The sequence below is a fragment of the Nannospalax galili genome, unplaced genomic scaffold (genome assembly GCF_000622305.1).
Source record: "Nannospalax galili isolate Female #2095 unplaced genomic scaffold, S.galili_v1.0 scaffold32, whole genome shotgun sequence".
In the NCBI taxonomy this organism is placed as follows: Eukaryota; Metazoa; Chordata; class Mammalia; order Rodentia; family Spalacidae; genus Nannospalax; species Nannospalax galili.
In genome coordinates, this window is record NW_008335297.1 from 211,846 (window position 1) to 229,917 (window position 18,072).

At 49.3% G+C, this 18,072-nt stretch overlaps 1 protein-coding gene across 1 annotated transcript in view; it reads right to left on the minus strand.

Moving 5' to 3' along the window:
• Abcc1 (ATP binding cassette subfamily C member 1) overlaps positions 1 to 18,072 on the minus strand; it is a 142,775-nt gene that overhangs the window by 46,995 nt on the left and 77,708 nt on the right. The window contains exons 8-12 of the mRNA XM_017797340.2: positions 17,384 to 17,617; positions 16,653 to 16,830; positions 14,497 to 14,658; positions 8,387 to 8,479; positions 5,806 to 6,009 (exon numbers count right to left, since the gene is read on the minus strand). Of these exons, the coding sequence (XP_017652829.1) occupies positions 5,806 to 6,009; positions 8,387 to 8,479; positions 14,497 to 14,658; positions 16,653 to 16,830; positions 17,384 to 17,617 (871 nt within the window). The remainder of the gene's footprint in view (positions 1 to 5,805; positions 6,010 to 8,386; positions 8,480 to 14,496; positions 14,659 to 16,652; positions 16,831 to 17,383; positions 17,618 to 18,072) is intronic.

An 18,072-nucleotide genomic window follows, 5' to 3' on the forward strand; every position in this document is an offset into this window, starting at 1 on the left:
TACTTTTGTCTTCAGGAGTTCCCACAGAGGCCCAAGTCAGATGAGCATCAGATGCTCTCAGGCTTTCTCCTGAGGTCTGGATCCCTCCAGGAAAGATGTTGTCCTCAGGAATTTGGGGGCTGGATTGGCTTGGGAGCAGCAACCAGGAAAATGCTGGTCTTGGGCAGCTGATGGCCATGCCACCCAGGGAAGCAGAGGGAGGTGAGGGCAGACCAGGCCCAGAAGGCTCCTGGGGACCTCGAGAAGGAACTGGGTTGGTCTGGATGCAAAGGATCAGGAAGCACTAGCGGCTCCGAGCCGAGCAGTCAGCCCCAGTGTCTGGGGTGCCAAGACGACAATTGGGCCAGTACCCAGGCTAGGAGGAGAGAGGGGACGGGGGAGGTGGAAGAGTGAATGAGGCTGGGGGAGTCAAGGCACAGTGGGCACCACTGGACTTACCCAGGAGAGAGGCTGGTGGGTTGTGCAGCCCCCCAAACAGGTGTTTTTTGTTTAAAGGTTTTTTTTTTTTAAATTCATGTGTATGTGTGCCTACGTTAGTGAACACTATGTGTATGTGTCTGTGGCAGCCAGAAGAAGGGATTTGGTCTTCTGGAGCTAGAGTCACACACAGGTGGTTGTGGGCCATCAGATATGGCTGGACTCTTGACCACTGAGCCCTCATCCCCCAAACTTCTGACACTGCAACATGAACTGTCACCTACAAAGTCAACTTATTAGAAAAAAAAAAACAAAAACCCAAAAACATTTTAAACAAGTTTATGGTTTTGTGTTGGCCACATTCATAGCTATCCTGGGCTCTGTGAGCTAGAAGTGTATGCCTTGGGTCTGACTGGGCTTCTGTCAGCATTTTGACAGCTGCTGAACTATTCAGTTTTTACTCGTTTGCTCATCTACACACGTACAGTGTAAACAACAGATGTGAGGATCCCTCTGCTTTGGACACAGACGTAACACAAGGTCTGAGCAGCAGAGTGTGATACAGTAGTTACTGCCACAGGGACCGGTGATTATTCTAGGGGAGAGTCAGGGCCAACAGGAGGCAAGCAGCTCACAGATCACCCAAGAGAGGGCTTGGGGACACTGGTATAAGAAAGAGCACTAAGTGGTGGTGACAAACACCACCCCCTACCCCTGCCCCCAGCAAGCTGCCAGGCTCTCCTGTCTGCCCTTCATACCTGCCTTCCACCAAATAAACACCACCAGGCCCTTAAAGCCAGGAACGTGCCTGTGGAAAAAAAATGTGCCAACGCCTTCCAACAAAGCAAGGGCCATATACTTTCTCCTAATGTAGGCAGGGGCCAGGCACTTGGGTCTGGGCTCAGACCTCCTGCTGACGATGGGCCTCATCTGTCTCCTGCCAAAGACCCCAGGAGACTGTTCCCAAAAGCCAGCATTTCCATCCTTCCCAGCTGCTTGGGTTTGAGTGAAATCCCCACAGGCCCACGAGTTGGGGATACCTGCTCCCCAGTTGGTGGTGCTGTTTGGGGAGGCAGTGGAATCTTTGGGATACAAGGCCTGGCTGGGGATAGAGGCTGCTAAAACAGGCCTTCTAGATTACAGCCTGGCTCAATTTCCTGTCTGCCTCTGCTTCCATATCCATCAAGGTGTGAGTAAGCCACTCTACCAGCTCCTGCCACCAGCAGCACCACTGGCACCAGAGTGAACTGGCACCTGTGACTCAAAGCTAAGCCCTCCTCCATGAAGTTGCCTCTGTCAGGACTTTTGTCACAGCCAAAGCTGGAAACTCAGTGTCAAGTTCAGAGGTCAAGAACACCAAGCCTCCCCTTAAGTATTTCCTGCCCTCTTTTAGAATGGAGATCAGGGAAGGAATGGGGGGAGGGAATGGAGACCTGGGACAGAATGGGGACCAGGGAGGGAAGGGGGGCCAGGAAGGGATGGGAGACCAGGGAGGGAATGGAAACCAGGGAAGGAATGAAGAGCACAGCCCTGCCTGTCAATACAGTGTCTGAAACACCCTCCACCAGTGTGTAAAAGGGAAATGAACGAGATGTGAGGTGTGACCACATGGGTCGGTGCACCACTGGTAGAGATGCACTCCCTAGAAGCAAGCAGACGCTGATGCAGGGAGAAGAGCCAGATAACAGGATGAGGAAAGAGAACAGGGCCTCCATGAGGGACCTCTCAGCCCACATCTGCAGGCATTTGTGTATTCAGAACTGAAGATCAGACCCAGGGCCTTGAGTTCACTGGGCAAGTGCTCTGTCACTGAGCTGCACCCATAATACTGCTGACAATTGTGTGTGTGTGTGTGTGTGTGTGTGTGTGTGTGTTTGTATAGCTATAGATATATAGAGATATACACATGTGTATGAGTGTGTGATGTGTGTGTTCATGTGTAGGCATAAGTATGCCTATGGAGGCCAGACGTCAATGTCAGGTGTCTTCCTCAGTTGCTTTCCGCCTTATCTTTTAAGACAGGGTCTCTCTTGAGCTTGAAACTCATCCACTGGCTAGACTGGTTGCCAATGAGCTCCAGGGACCCTCATTTTTCTATCTCCCTAGACTGGGATTACAGATAGAAACTACTGAGCCCATTTTTTATACAGGTGCTAGGGATCTGACTGAACGCGGGTCCTCAGGCTTGTGCAGTAAACACTCTGCCCACTGAGCCATCTCCCCAGCCCACTGTGGACACTTTTGATGGTCATAAACAGAGAGGGCAGCAAAGGACAACCTGGTGTCTGATGGGAAGGCAAAGGAGACTACTCTGCATTTTGCAAGCACAGGAGGTCTGTGGCAAGTTGTGTTCCATGCTGACCACACCTGGGGCTGCCTGCTTCCCATGATCGCACATGGCTACCCGCTTCTGGAATGAAATGCACAGCTGCATCTGTAGCTCAGAGGAGAGCACTTGCCTAGCAATCACGAGGCTCTGGGTTCCATCCCCAACACCACAGAACAGCACTAGTGAAGTACAGTGAAGTAAAAGTGTGCAGGGAACAGCAGCTCATGCCTCTGAGCCCAGCCAGTGGGAGGCTAAAGCAGCACTACTAGGATTGCCTGGGCTACACAGTGAGACCCTGTCTCAAAAAAAAAAAAAATAGCAGGGGGCTGGAGGGATGGCTCAGAGGTTATGAGCACTGGCCACTCTTGCGGAGGACCCAGGATCAACTCCCAACATCGATATGGTGGCTAACAACCATTCATAACTCCAGTTCCAGGGGACCCAATGCCCCCTTCTGGCCTCTGCAGACATTGCACGTATATGGTACACATGAGACAAAACATTCATTACACAGAAAATAAATTTTAAAAAACAGGGCTAGGGAAATGGTTCAATGGGCAAAGTGCTTGCTATGCAAGCATGAAAACCAGTTCAGATCCGTAAAACCTACATAAAGATACCAAGTGTGCATAGCATCTGTAATCCCAGCACTCAGAAGGTGGAGGCAGAATTCCAAGAGCAAGTTGACTAGCAAGATTAGCTGTGTCTGGGTTCAACAGAGAGACTCTGCCTCAATGAACAGGGTAGAGAGGGATTTAAGACTCCCAACATCAGCCCTGCATCTCCACGAAAACATGTGCAACCACACTCATGTGAACTCTTTCATACACACACACACACACACACACACACACACACACACTTACACATGAGAAAACAACAATAACAGCAATAGGATGAATCCTTGTCTAACTACCATTGGGTGTCACATCACTTTCACTTTCACAGAGGTTGGTAGTCCCAGGGGAGAGTGGGGACACTGCTGCGTTACAAAGTAGAACTGCTTCCCTCCCCAGCACAAATGCCAATGCCAAGACAGCAAAGATGTGCCATCACCTGAGCCAACTCTAGTCCTGAGACCACAGTCCCTGCAAGGATGCCGAGCCAAACGCTGTGACTGACTATAGATATCTGCCTGTGAGTGGGAGAGGGGACAGCAGGGTCAGGTGTGTGACAATCCTTCCATGTTCACAAGAGGAAGCCCAGACCTAGGCAGGTGATGGGACAGACTTCGGGTCACACTGTGGGCAGGCTATCCCAGCAAGTAGTCTAATCTTCAGGAAAGCATGCCAGTCCAAGGATGGTCCAGCTCCCAATATGGCACCCACCTTTTTACAGACTGCCACAGACTAGAATTCACATTTAATTAATTAATTGATTTTTTTATTAAAGAATTTAAAATATTTATGGGTCTGTGTGTATGTCTGTGTGTATGTCCATGAGTGCCAATGCCCTTGGAGTCCAGAAGAGGATGTCTGGGTCACCTGGAGCTGGAGTAGTCATGTGGTGTACGTGCTGGGAACCAAACTTAGTCCTGTGAAAGAGCAGCAAGCACCTTAACCACTGAGTCATCTTTCCAGCCCGCCCCCTCAATAAAAATATTTTTTAAATACCTGTTTTCTGAAGATACACAAATCTGTCCCATTAGACAAATGACACATCAAGTATAGGGGGCCGGGGGGTCATATGTGTTCACATTTTAGACCTTTCTTAGGATCTGGACATTTTTCAAGTGAGCAATAGTAATAGGATAAGTGTCGGCTCGTACCATCTGAGGCATTGAGAACACAGGCCGTCCACAAAGAGGACAAGCCCCGCCCTCCCACAGCTGACATTCCAGATAGATGATAAACAAATGATAATTTTAGAATGTGTTTGGCAGCACCACTGGACAAGTGTTCCTCAGGCCACCGACAGGCCACCACCTGTGATCAGCTGGTAATAAGAAGGAGTTGAGCTGTGTGGTCTAATGGCACCACATGAGCGTTTGGTTCAGCTAATGCTGTGTGTGTGTGTGTGTGTGTGTATTGAGTGTATTTAGGTATGTGCAGATGCATGTATATGGGTGAACGGAGAGGCCAGAGGACAAACGTGACTGTCATTCTTTAGGCACTGTCCTCACCCCCCTTCTTGTTTTTGAGGCAGTCTGTCACAGGCCAGGAACTCACCAAGTAGGCTAGACTGGCCAGCCAGGGAGCACCAGGGACCTGCCTGTCTCCACCTCCAGTGCTGTGACTGTAGGCACTAGCTGCCACTCCAGGCTGGTTTTGTTGTTTAACACAGGTTGTAAGGGATCAAATCAGGCTCTTATACTTGCATGGCAAAGCCAGCTGCACCGTTACCTCAGCCTAACACACTTGGTCTTTAAAAGTTACTCAATAAAGGGAGCAGAGAACACTGGCTCCCCTTCTGGTGTCAACTCCTTAGTCACAGTAACATGCTCCAAACAGCTCCTGGACTGGCTACCTGGGAGGTGCTAAGGGCTGTGACTGAAAAGGGGCAGGGGTGTCAATCTTAGAAGAATGATCCAGAAGACCCTGCTGAACTACAGCCAGTTTGTTTTGTTTTGTGGTGATGGGGACAGAACCCAGAGCCTTACACCTTAGACACACTCCACCACTGAGCTCTACCCAGTCTTCAAATAATGACCTTTAATAAAAAATATTCATGAGCTGGCAAGATGGCTTAGCATGTAAAGGTACTTGCTGCCAAGCCTGACAAGCTGAGTTCAATTCCTGGGACCACGTGGTAGGAGGGAATCACAAGCTATCCTCTGACCTCCACACAGGTACTGTAGCATGCACCCCCGCTACACACACAAATAAATAAATGGATAAATGTAACTTAAAAAAACTTTTTGTTTTGGTCTTTTTGAGACAGGGTCTCCCTGTAGCCCCAGCTGTCCTGGAACTCACTATGTAGAGCAGGCTGGCCTTGAACTGACAGAGATCCACCTGCCTCTGCCTCCCGAGTGCTGGGAACTTAAAAAATTTTTTAATTAGGCATGGAAGGAGAAGAAAACATAAGAACATCCCCAGGATACACATAGCCCCACTCACCAGGAAAGGTGTGCAGACCCATGTGAAGGTGCCCACGGCAGCCAGGTAGGCGGACTTCTTCAGCACCTTCAGCTCCTCCTGCCGGATGGCCATGACCTTATCCTTGAATGCCAACTCCCAGGCGTACAGCTTGAGCACTTTGATGCCGTTGAGGATCTCATTCATGAGCTTGATGCGGTTGTCTTTGCTCTTCATGTGCACCACCTGTGGGGAGAGGGGCAGTCAGCAGCATGAGGACACCACATGTTCTGGGCCCTGCTGTCACGTCCCTCAGCAGTGTCATCTGCTACTAGAAATGGCTCTACCCAGAGGTGGAGGGCTGTTCCTGGACCCCTATGGCCATACTATCAGCCCCTGGAACATGTCAAAGGAGTCGGCCGTCACAAAAGCTCAAACTACTTCAAAATTGGGTTAGATTCGACTCTAGAGAAACCAACTCAGCTGAGGGAGGAGGGGACAAAGACCTCCAGGTGTCACAGAAGAGATGCCGGCCTTGGGCTACTGACACATCAGGGGAGATGGGATTTTTCTCTCCCTCCCTTCCCCGCCCTCTTCTCCCCTCTTTCTTTTTCTCACTCTTTGTCTATCATCTTTCTTTTTTCCAGAGTCTTACTATGTAGCCAAGGCTAGCCTTGAATTCCCAATCCTCCTGCCTCAACCTTCTGCATGCTGGAGTGACAAGTGTGTACCACCACCACCACCTGTTAACTTCTTACTCTCTTAACTGGTTTTCAGCCACTGTATGGTCATGAAATACTGCAGTGTGCCAGGACCAGCTGGCACTGGTTCTGACCAGCAATGTGCATGGTGTATGGTTGTTAAATAGTTTTAAGACCATCTGGCACTTTCCCCTGGTAGTCAGTTTTCTGAGTATTTTGCTCCACGCAGCTATGCCACGCTCAGTCAACCCCATGCTGTGGTCAGCCCTGGTCACAGACCAGGGAACCGCCCGTAACTAGAACTGAAGGCAGAGATGGGAACAGTTCTGGAGGTGAGCCACTCAGGGACAAAAGGCCACAGCGCCCACCCCCAACTCCCCCAGTCTTCTGATTGGCCTGCTCCACTGTGCATGAATAATAGGACTGCCCCTGCAATCAGGATTAGAGCTCATTTTCCCTGACGGCTCTCAGTACAGCCAAGGACAGAGCAAAGCCCAGCAAAGGGCAGACAACTCTCTCTGGACCACTGGGCAGTTCAAGAACACAGATTCAGAACCCACGACACAGCACGGAAGGAGCCTCAGGCACAGGGGTCAAAGGATAAAGTCTTACCACCACAAGTGCCATTGAACAAAAATAAACACAGTAATCATGTCACAAAAAAAAAATCACAAAAGTAGCTGGGCGTGGAGATGCACGCCTTTAATCCCAGCAGAGGCAGGCGGATCTCTGTGAGTTCAAGGCCAGCCTGGTCTACATAGTGAGTTCCAGGACAGCTGGGGCTATAGGGAGACACTGTCTCAAAAAGACCGAAAAAAAAAAAAAAGCAAAAGTATAAATATATATCAAGCCTAATTATACAGTTCATTGAAATAAATGTTGAAAAAGTTCTAAAAGTGAAGCCAGGCTTGGTGGTACAAACATGGAATCCCAGCATTTGAGAGGCTTCAGGGAGGAGAACTGGGAGTTAGAGGGCAGTCTGAGCTACATGACCCTAATAGAAGGGGGAAAAAAAAAAAAAGAAATAAAAGAAATTTCTAGAAGGATGCAGAGTGTTCACAGTGGCTGAGAGGGCATGAGATGGGGTAGTATCACCTAACCACTGTCTTGTGTAATTTCAAATTTCTTGAAGAAAAAGCATTTACTCTGTGGCTGTGCATTTAAAGACTTAAAAAATAGAAAGCAGGCTGGAGAGCTGGCTCAGTGTTTAAGAGCACTGACTGCTCTTGCACAGGACACAGGTTCGGTTCCCAGCACCCGCATGGCAGCTAACAAGCATCCCAGATAACAACCATCCCTAACTCCAGTTCCAGGGGATCTAATACCTCTTCCGGGCTCCACCAGCACTGCATATGCACATGGTGCACTTACATACATACAAGCAAAACACTTATACACATAAAATAAAAATAAGTAAAAATACAAAGTAGCTGTCAAAAATAAAGTTTAGCTCTGCACAGAACAAGGGACTAGTAGTGAGAAACAGTAATTACTTTGCTTCCTTGGTCTAGAACTCGTCTTTTCTCATGCTAAGCAGGTGCTCTCCTCTAAGCTGTGCCCCAGCCCCTTACTCCACTCTTGGAAACAAACATGAAAACTGAGTAAATCCACAGAAGGAAGTTAGGAAGAAAGGAGGGAGGTGGGGGGAAGGTGGGAGGAGGAAAGGTGGGAGGCAGGCAGGCAGGCTCCCCATCACTGTCTTTGAGTCTCTGGCCACCTGCTCTGACCAACTCTGGAGTACTGATGATGGCTGTCCTCTGAGAAGCCTGTGGAAATACTGAGGTTGGCAGTGTCCTGGGTTACAGCACCTAAAACAGATGAGGCTGCCAGTCCCAGGCCTGGGCAGAAGGAGGCTGGGTAGGTCTCCTTTGTAAAGGTCTGAGGGAGGTCTAGGCTGGGCACTGTGGAGACAGACACCCTACCTGGTAGGTCTTGGTCTTCATGGCCATCACTGCATTGAAGGGTATCATGAGGATCATCACTCCCACCCCGGCGAACACTGAAGGGCCCAGGTTCTGAGAAAAGAGAGGTGATATTTAGCCATCTGCAAACAGGAGAGACCTTGGGCCCTAGCTTTATTGGCTGGCCTCTGCACTCTAGGACCCCACACGGCAAGTTTGGTTTTGCTGAATTTCTTCATAATTTTTTGGTCTTTTTCAGACAGGGTCTCCCTGCAGCCCCAGCTGGCCTGGAACTTGCTACGTAGACCAAGCTGGCCTTGAACTCACAGAGATCTGCCTGCCTCTGCCTCCCGAGTGCTGGGATTAAAAGGCATAAGCCACCAGACCTGGTGAATTTATTCCTTTTACCCAAAGATGGGGTGTCAGGAGTTTTCAGTCTTGGAGTCCTCCCAACCCTTTTAAGACTCTGCAGGACAGGGCTGAAGAGATGGCTCAGTGGTTAAGCACAGTGGCTGCTCTTGCAGAGGACCACATAGTGGCTAACAACCATCTGTAACTCAGTTCTAGGAGATCTGATGCCCTCTTCTGACCTCCATGGGCACTGCACAACATGGGTGTACTTACATACATCCAGGCAATATGCTCACACACATAAAATAAAAATAAATTTAAAAAATTAAAAAAAAAAAACTTATCAGAAGTCCTTGGGGACCAGGTAAGGTATGCAAATCAGAACTTCGGCATCTCAGAAAAAGCCCTAATGCCTGGCATAAAACAGTTAACCCCACAGCTTGATGGATTATTGCTAATCTTAATGACTCAAAGGTGGCATTCCTCAGGACGCCATCCACCTTGTTTTTGATATGGTCTGTCTCTCACACGCCTGGAACTTGCTGAGCAGGCTAGCTGGCAATGAGCCCCAGTGATCTATCTGCTTGTCTCTGCCTCCCCAGCTCTAGGATTACAAGCAGGTGCCACCACAGTTGTAATGTGGGGTTTTTTTTTTTTGTTAATTCCGTATGTATAAGTGTATTGCCTGAATGTATGTAAGTGCATCCATGTCATGCAATGCCTGCAGAGGTCAGAAGAGGGCATGAGATCCCCTGGAACTGGAGTTGTGGGCAGCTGTTAGCTGCCATGTGGGTGCTGGGAATTGAACCTGGGTTCTCTGCAGAAGCAGCCAGAGCTCTTAACCACTGAGTCATCTTTCCAGTCCCATAATGTGGGTTTTTTTATGTAGGTTATAGGGATCAAACTTAGGTCCTCATGCTTGCATGGCAAGTACTTTATAGACTGAGCCATCTCCCTAGTCCCACAAACCCAATTTTTAATGAATTTAATATATTCTTATTAAATACTTAAAAAATTATACATATGCATGCATGTCTGTGTGTCAAATGCTGATGGCAGCAGAGGCCAGAAGAGGGCATCAGATCCCCTGGAGTTGGAGTTATATGCAGTCATAAGCTGCCATGTGGATGTTGGGAACCAAACTTGGGTCCTCTGCAAGAGGCTCTTAACTGCTGAACAGTCTCTCTAGCCCAAATCACTGCTTTTTCACACAGTAGTAATATATTAGGAAATATAATTTTATAATAACTTTTTAACATATATTCAGTCTCCCAGTGATCACAGGCCTCTACTCAGTCAACTCGCCACTTCAGGATGTTGAGGCCATTTATAAAACTCTGCTTTCATACTATTGCAGTAAACATTCTTGTAGGGGAAAGAATAAAACAAAACTCCCAAGGATAGAGAGCTCAAAATGTGTATCCTAGCTCCAGAGTTAGCCAGCTCCACCATGGGGCTGATGGTCTGAAAACAGGGATCCCGCTTTTGGGCTCAGCAGTGGATCCTGACAATTTGCCCTGCAAGAGTCAGCCAGCAATGCCTGGAGTGGTCCTGGCACTTAGAAGAGGGTCAGAGAGGCTACTAAGTACCCTACCATGTACTGGACACCCCTAAATACATAATTACCCAGCCCTGGATGGGTATAAGAAGATGTGAAGCTGGGTGTGGTGGCGCACGCCTTTAATCCCAGCACTCTGGGAGGCAGAGGAGGATCTCTGTGAATTCAAGGTTAGGCCTGGTCTACATAGTGAGTTCCAGGTCAGCTGGGGCTACAGGGAGACCCTGTCTCAGAAAAGAGAAGAAAAAAAAAAAAAAAAGGTGAAAGTAGTTTTCTTTTGTATGTGTGGGGGGTGGGGTGTGTGTGGATATTGTGTGTGTAGTGTGTGGCATGTATGTTGTGTGTGTGGCATATGTAGTGTACAATGTATTGGGGGGGCATACGTACTGTGTGTGTGGTGTGTACTGTATGTGTATAGTGTACAATGTATGTGTATATGCTGTGTCTGTGTGTCTGTGTGTGTGTGTGTGTGTGTGTGTGTGCGCCAAGAGGCTAAAGAGCCTCTTCAGGTATTCTGTCCTACCACTCTGCCTTGTTCCTTTAGGATAGAGTCCCTCACTGAACCTGAAGGGAGGCTGGCATCCAGCAAACCCAAGTTCCTCCTGTCTCTGTCCGCGCTCCCCAGTGCTGGGGCTCACAGGCATGAGTACAGTCACACCCACCTTTTTCCTGTGGGTGCTGAGGATTCAAACTCAGATCCTCATGCTTGCACAGCAAGCACTTCTACCCACTGGGCCATCTCCCCAGCCAATTTTCCTTTCTGTTTTCTGAGGCGGGGTCTGGCTATGCGGCCTAGGTGACTTCCAAGTCAGAGCCTCCTTTCCTTAATATTCATAAACCAACCGAGGGCAACTCTCAAAGAAGTGCTCCAAACTTTGTTCTGCCTTGGACAACAGTCCCTAGGAAAGTGCACACTCTATGTTATCTGCCTAAAGAGTTTTTTTCAAATTTCAATTCTGGTGCTTGGGGCCAGGGATGTGGCGTGCAGGGTGTGCTCAGCATGAGTGAGGCCCTGCGTCTGGTCTGGTGTTTTTCATTCTCAATTTCATCCTCAGAAGCATTTAATTCATCACTCCTCTCTATGCAAAATAATGAGGCTGGCGCTATGGCTCAGGAGGTAAAGGCGCTTTCCACCAAGTCTGATAACCTGAATTCAATCCCCGGATCCCATGTGGTAGAAGGAGAGAACCAACCCTCACACGTTGTCCTCTGACTGTGGCACACGTATACATGTGCATGTGCATGTGTGCACAAATACAACAGCAGATCAACGGATAATTTCCTGGGTTCCTACACTGTGGTTGGATTCTGCACCCCCAAGAGATGTAAAAATACCAGTGCTGTCTGTCCATGAGCAGCTAACATCCACCAGCTTGGGGCTAATTACATCACAAGTGTAGAAAACTACCTCAGAAAGTTATCAAACTGGTTCCTGTGCCAAAGATACTGGGATTCAAAAAGGAAGAGAAAAACTAAACAAAATAACAACAGCAACAACAGAAGCCCAACCAATCCGGAAAGAGCTGGAGAGATGGCTCAGTAGGTAAAATACTTGCCCTGTAAGTGTGTGGACCTGCATTCAGATCGCCAGAGCCCATGTAAAGCTGGGCACAGTAGCACACATCTGTGATCCCAGCACTCCTAAGGCAAGGTGAGAGGCAGAGACAGCAGAATCCTGGAGCTCGTAGGCCAGCTGGTCTAGCATACATAGCTGCAAAGAGAGCTTGTCTCAAGCAAGGGGGAAGTTGAGGAATATCACCAAAGCTGTTCTCTGACCCCCATGCACAATGTGGCATACACAGCCCACTCACTCACTCTCTCTCTCTCTCTCTCTCTCTCTCTCTCTCTCTCTCACACACACACACACACACACACACACACACACACACACACACACACACGAAAACAGGAGGAGGTCCTCCGAGGATGGGGTGAGAATCAGGTGTGAGTCAGGAAGTAATTCCTTAAGCTGGGGATGTAGCTCAGTGGTAGAGTGCTTGCCTAGCAATCAAAAAGCCTGGCTGGGATCCATCCAGGAAGAAAAGAGGAAGGGTTACCCGGTTGGAAGGAAAGGCATGTGTGGGGCCCAGAGGCAGAAGGGGCACACATGAGCCAAGTGTGTACCTCTGCCTCTGTGCTGGATAGCTTTAGTGTCAACTTGACAAACCTGGGTTGAGGGAGCCTCAATTGGGGAATTGCCCCCATTGGACTGGCCTGTGGCCATGTCTGTGGGGCATTTTCTTAATTGTTGAGTGATGTGGGAGGGCCCAGTCCGCTGCGGGCCTGTGTTGGATAAGAGAGCAGGTTGAGCAGGGGCCAGGGGAGCAAGCCAGTAAGCAGCATTCCTCCATGGCCTGTGCTTAAGCTCCTGCCTCCAGGTTCCTGCCCTGAGTTCCTACCTTGGGCTCCCGGATGAACTGTGACTTGGGAGATGTAAGCTGAATAAACCCTTTGCTCCCCAAGTTGGTAGTGGTCAGAGTGTTTTGTCACAGCAATGGAGAAACAAACTAGGGCAGAAATTGGTACCAGAGAGTGGGATATTGCTGTGACAGACCTGACCTGGATTTTTTTGGGAAGATTGTGGAAGTGTTCCGAACTTTAGGCTGGAAAAGCCATTGCGTGCTTAGAGTTTGTTGCTGTGGAGCTTGCAACAGTTATGTTGAAAGAGTTGCGAACAATGGAGGCCTGGCTTGTGAAGCTTCAAAGGGAAGTGGAGACCATCAGGGCTGTTCGTGTGAGATTTTGGATTGACAATTTGTGGGTTCTGGCTGGGGCTGAAGAATCAGCTGTGATTAAGAGACCAGAACCTGAAGCAAAACCTTTGCTTTACTGGGACAATTGATGCTGGTTAGCTGGGGCTGAAAAATCAGCTGTAAGTAACAAGAGACTAGCATCACTGTGGTAGAGTCTTCTGGGAGGTAGTTCTTCAGGGTCAGCACACAGAGGGGACCTGAGCCTCCATCTGGTTCCTAAGGTACAAGCACCCCTCCCCCCACCCACCAATTCCCTTTGTCTGCCAGGGATAAGACAGATTTCTATTTCTTACAACTGAGAGACTTGCCAATATAATTAGGTTCTAATGAATAAGTCTGGCTCACACTTCAGGAGGTACAATGGGAGAAAGATGGTACAGGGTTGTTAATCACACACACTCCAGGAAAAGAAGACTAATGCAGTTGAGCACGGAGGTATGAGCCTGGGACCCCAGCACTGGGGAGGCAGAGGCAGGCTGTGAGATGGAGGCCAGCCTGGTCTACACAGCTAGTCCCAGGTAGGCCAGGGCTACAGGGAGACCTTGTCTCAAAACGAAAAACAAAACCAAACCAAAATCAACAAAAGAAAATGGTGAAATGGCAAAATGGGTAAGGACACTTGTGACACAAGCATTGAGACCTGAGTTCAATCCCTAGATCCCACATGGTGGAGGAAAAAACTGACTCCAGCAAGATGTCCTCCGACTTCCACATGCATGCCGTGGCATGAATGCACGTGCACACACACACACAAAATAATTTTCAAAATATTTAAAAGGAGGGAGACAAATGAAAGGCTGGGGAGATGGCTCAGTTGGTAACATGCATCAGGACCTGTGTTTCATCCCCAGCACACACATAAAAGCTAGGTATAGCAGTGTATACCTGTGATCCCAGTGCTAGGGATGGGGCAGAGACAGGTCTAGAGCTCACTGACCAGCTAGTCTGGCCAAATCAGTGAGCCCAGGTTCAGTAAGGAACAGTGAGAGGTGGCTCAGTAGTTAAGAGCACTCACTGACTGTTCTTGCAGAGGACCCGAATTCAAATTCCATCACTCACATGGCAGCTAACAACCACATGCAACTCCAGTTCCCGGATTCAATGCCCTCTTCTGTCCTCCAAGGGATGCACTTGCATACATGCAAGAAATACATGCATATACATAAAACAAAAATAATAAAGAGAAAAAAAAAAGATGGAGAGACTGGATGCCAACCTCCAGCTTCCATACGCCCACATGAACATGTGCATACCACACACACATACACACACAATCACCACCACCACCACCACTGATACACAAAAGACAAATGCAAACCAAGCCACCAAAACAGAACACAACTCTGACAACTCCAGGAGGGAATAAAATAACCAGGAACGAATAAACCAGAAAATAAATTATAAATGACACCACCCACCAGCTCCCTCCCCCCGTGCCCACATAGAAAGGGGACTGAAGGTAAACACACCAGCCACAGGAGGTAGAGGGCAAGGATGACCTGCAGAGGGGCTGACCAGATCATGTTAATGTACGTGGCCAAGTCCATGAAGCGCTGAGCGTCTACTGACATGAGGTTGACGATTTCCCCGACTGTGGAGGACTTTCTGGCTGAGTTGGTGATGACAAGGGCCTGAGGAACAGAAGACAGGAAGACATGAGCCTGAGGGTGACCTTGACTTTCCCCCCAGGCCCTGGAGAAGGCTCTCAATGGTGTAACTCCACAAGCTTTATCCTCCCTCACTGGCGGATCTGTCTTCTTGATCCTTCCAGGTCAGCACACACCAGGTGTATCTACCTCCCTTCCTCCTCATCCCAAGCTGTTCCATGTGGAAGGAGCCTCAGAGGCCTCCTAAGCCAAGGCCTTGCATACTTCAGTCACCTGAGAGGTGGGGAGGGGATGGGGCTGGCTAGGATTCTGGATTTTTAACAAGCTCCAAGGTCATGCCGCTGGTTCTAGATTCCAACAACCAAAAAGGTCAAGGCCAATGGTTTTTAGTCTTGATTTCCTGCCACTGGGGGTGGACAGTGCTGCGTGTGACCAAGCTGTGCACTAACTGTGAGATGTTTGGCTCACTCTCTAGCATCTACCCACTAAATGTCCCCACCCCCAGATGTGACACCCAAATGTCTCTGAAGGTCTCAGGGGCAAGTGGCTCTACTGGAGACCCCACATCTAGGATACCACTTCTCAAATATGGTTGCACATTGTCACCTGGGAGTCTTAAAAACAGACTGAACACAATAAGTCCCACTGGTCTAGGATGCTGCCAGGACCCCAGGGCTCAGACTGAGCAGATGAGTCTAACTTGTTGAGGGTGAGAAGTACAGGGGTTGGCCTCTCTCTTCCCAGCCCCAGGGCCAGGTGTCACCTTACCTCAGAAGCTAGGACATGAGGTTAGGACAGTCATTTGGTTTCTTTAAAGCTGGATGTAGGACAGTCCCTGCCAGTTATGTGCAAACCCTCCCAAAGTAGATAAACAAAACTCTTTAAAGTTGGATGTGTGGGGCTAGAGAGATGACTCAGCAGTTAAGAGTACTGGCTGCTCTTGCAGAGGACCTGGGTTTGATTCCCAGCACCTATGTGGTGGCTAACAATTGTCCATAACAAGTTTCAGAGGAATCCAATGCCTCAGATGTCCATGGGCACTGCATGACACGGGTACATTTACATACACGCTTGCAATACACTCATACACATAAAATAAAAATAATGAAGAATAAGCGGGGCATGGTGGCGCACGCCTTTAATCCCAGCACTCGGGAGGCAGAGGCAGGTGGATCTCTGTGAGTTCAAGGCCAGCCTGGTCTACAAAGTGAGTTCCAGGACAGCTTGGGGCTACAGGGAGACCCTGTCTCAAAAAGATAAAAAAATAAAAAAAAATTAATAATGAATAATATAAAAATAAATAAAGCTGGATGTGTGCATACAGACCCCATCATGGGAGATACATACGACCCGCTTAGTTCAGTTCCAAAATAAGAGTAAGGCAAAACCCAGGACACGGAATTAATTATGAGACATTAAAAAATCTCTGTGTGAATGAGCGTATGCATGTGTATGGTGTGTTGTGTGTGTGGATACATGCCTGTCAATAACACACGTGCAGGAGGCCAGAGGACAACTTCCAGCAATTCTGTCTTCTACCTTGTCTGAGGCAAGGTCTCATGGGTGCTGCAGACCCAGCTAGTAGGCTCGTCAGCTTCTAGGGATTTTCCTGTCTCCCTGCCCGCTCCCAGCTCACTGCAGGAGTGCTAGGATTACAGTGTGAGCTCCCTCACCTGGCTTTACATAGGTTCTGAGACAGGTCCTCATGCTTGGACCTCCCCAGTCCCTGAACTTGGATTCCCATCACCCCACCCCCTCAAAGATAATCAGGTTATCTAAGAAACCCAGTTTCCCACACGTGACACGTGGGCTCACATACATCTCACACATCATCCCTGAGAGCCACTTTGCTGAAGGACACGGCCTGCTGGGGGCCAACCTTGGCCCCATGCTCCCTGTAGCCTCCACCCCTCTTGCTGTGGATACTGGGCCAGAAATCCCCACCTGGTCCTGGAGAACCCCAGCCCAGCCTTCCCAAATTCTGAGGTGGCTGGTCAGAGTGTGGGCACCTGCCCTACCTTGCGGTACACAGCGCCCACCACAGCTGTCTTAATGCGCATGCCACTGACGAAGCAGATGTGGAAGTACTGGTGCAGGACCAGTGTCTGCAGGCAGGCGCTGACGAACAGCAGCGCTGTGTAGAAGTAGCCCTGCCAGTCAGGGGCCTCTGTGTCATTCACAAAGATGATGAGCAATCTGTCAGGGGACAAGGAGAGAGCCCAGGAGGATTTAAGTGTGACACACCAACAGGGGAAAGTACTTTCAGGTCAGTGTGGCCATTTCCACCTGCACCAGGGGAAGCTGGATGACATTCTACCTCATATGTGACTGCCAGGTGCCAGTCTCTTACAACAGGGGCCTCTGCCTTGGGATCCCCAAACTGTCAGCTCTGTCCCCCTACTAGCAAGTCACCCAAAGGCCACACAGAGTACACTGGGACAAAGGTGGAGGAGAGAAGGAACCGAGGCCCCATTAAGCAGGGCAAGAGCTAGGGGCTACCTCCCTGGTCTCCAGTTGCACTGCTCCTGAGATCTGCCTGCATCCTTGCTCTTGGCTTCCCATGACAGCCCCACATCCTCGTTTTGGATTCAGGGAGTTTCTATGACTTGCAACCAAAGTGACTGAAACTCAGGTGTTAACGGAGCAAAGCAGAGAGCAGAGCGGGGGGAAGATGGAGGCTGCAGGTGCAGCACACAGCAGAATGGCCCAGGTGGCCAAGGAGAGCCAGGCAGCCAGGAAGGACCCTTACTTCAGGATCTCAGGCCCAGCAAACATCATTAGGTCATGAATGGCCTTGAAGAAGAAGCTCATGAGGAAGTAGGGCCCGAAGGTCTTGTATAACACCTTGAACAGGGAGGGGTCCCGCTCCTTCTGCGGGGACTTGACAATCAGCGCCTCCACCTCCTCATTCACATCCAACTTGGAACTTCCCTTTGGCTTGGCAGGATCCTTGGAGGAGGCGTATACAATACTCACTGGCTGCCTGCAACATGAGGAGGGGAAACGGTTATGGGGTCCACCCCAGAGGCAGCCCACTGCCCAAGGGTGTCAAAAAGGGAGAAAGAGGGATAAGCCACCACAGAGACGCAGAGTGGTTATAACCTGGACCTAGGGTTACAGGTTCAGATCCTGCCCAGGCCAGTTGCCCAAGTATGACTCCAGGCATGTTGATGAATTTCTCTAAGGATTGTTTCCTCATTTGTAAAACAGGGTTCAAAGTAAGCCAGGTGTGGCGGTGGAAGCCTGTAGTACCAGTACCAGAAAGGATCAGGGGTTTGAGGCTAGCTGGTGGTGTACACCTTTAATCCCAGTACTCTGGAGGCAAAGGCAGGTGGATCTGATTGAAGCCAGCCTGGTCTACAGAGTTCCAGGTCAGCCAGGGCTACAGAGACCCTATCTCAAAAAGATGGAAAGAAGGGAAGGGGAGGGGGAGGGGGA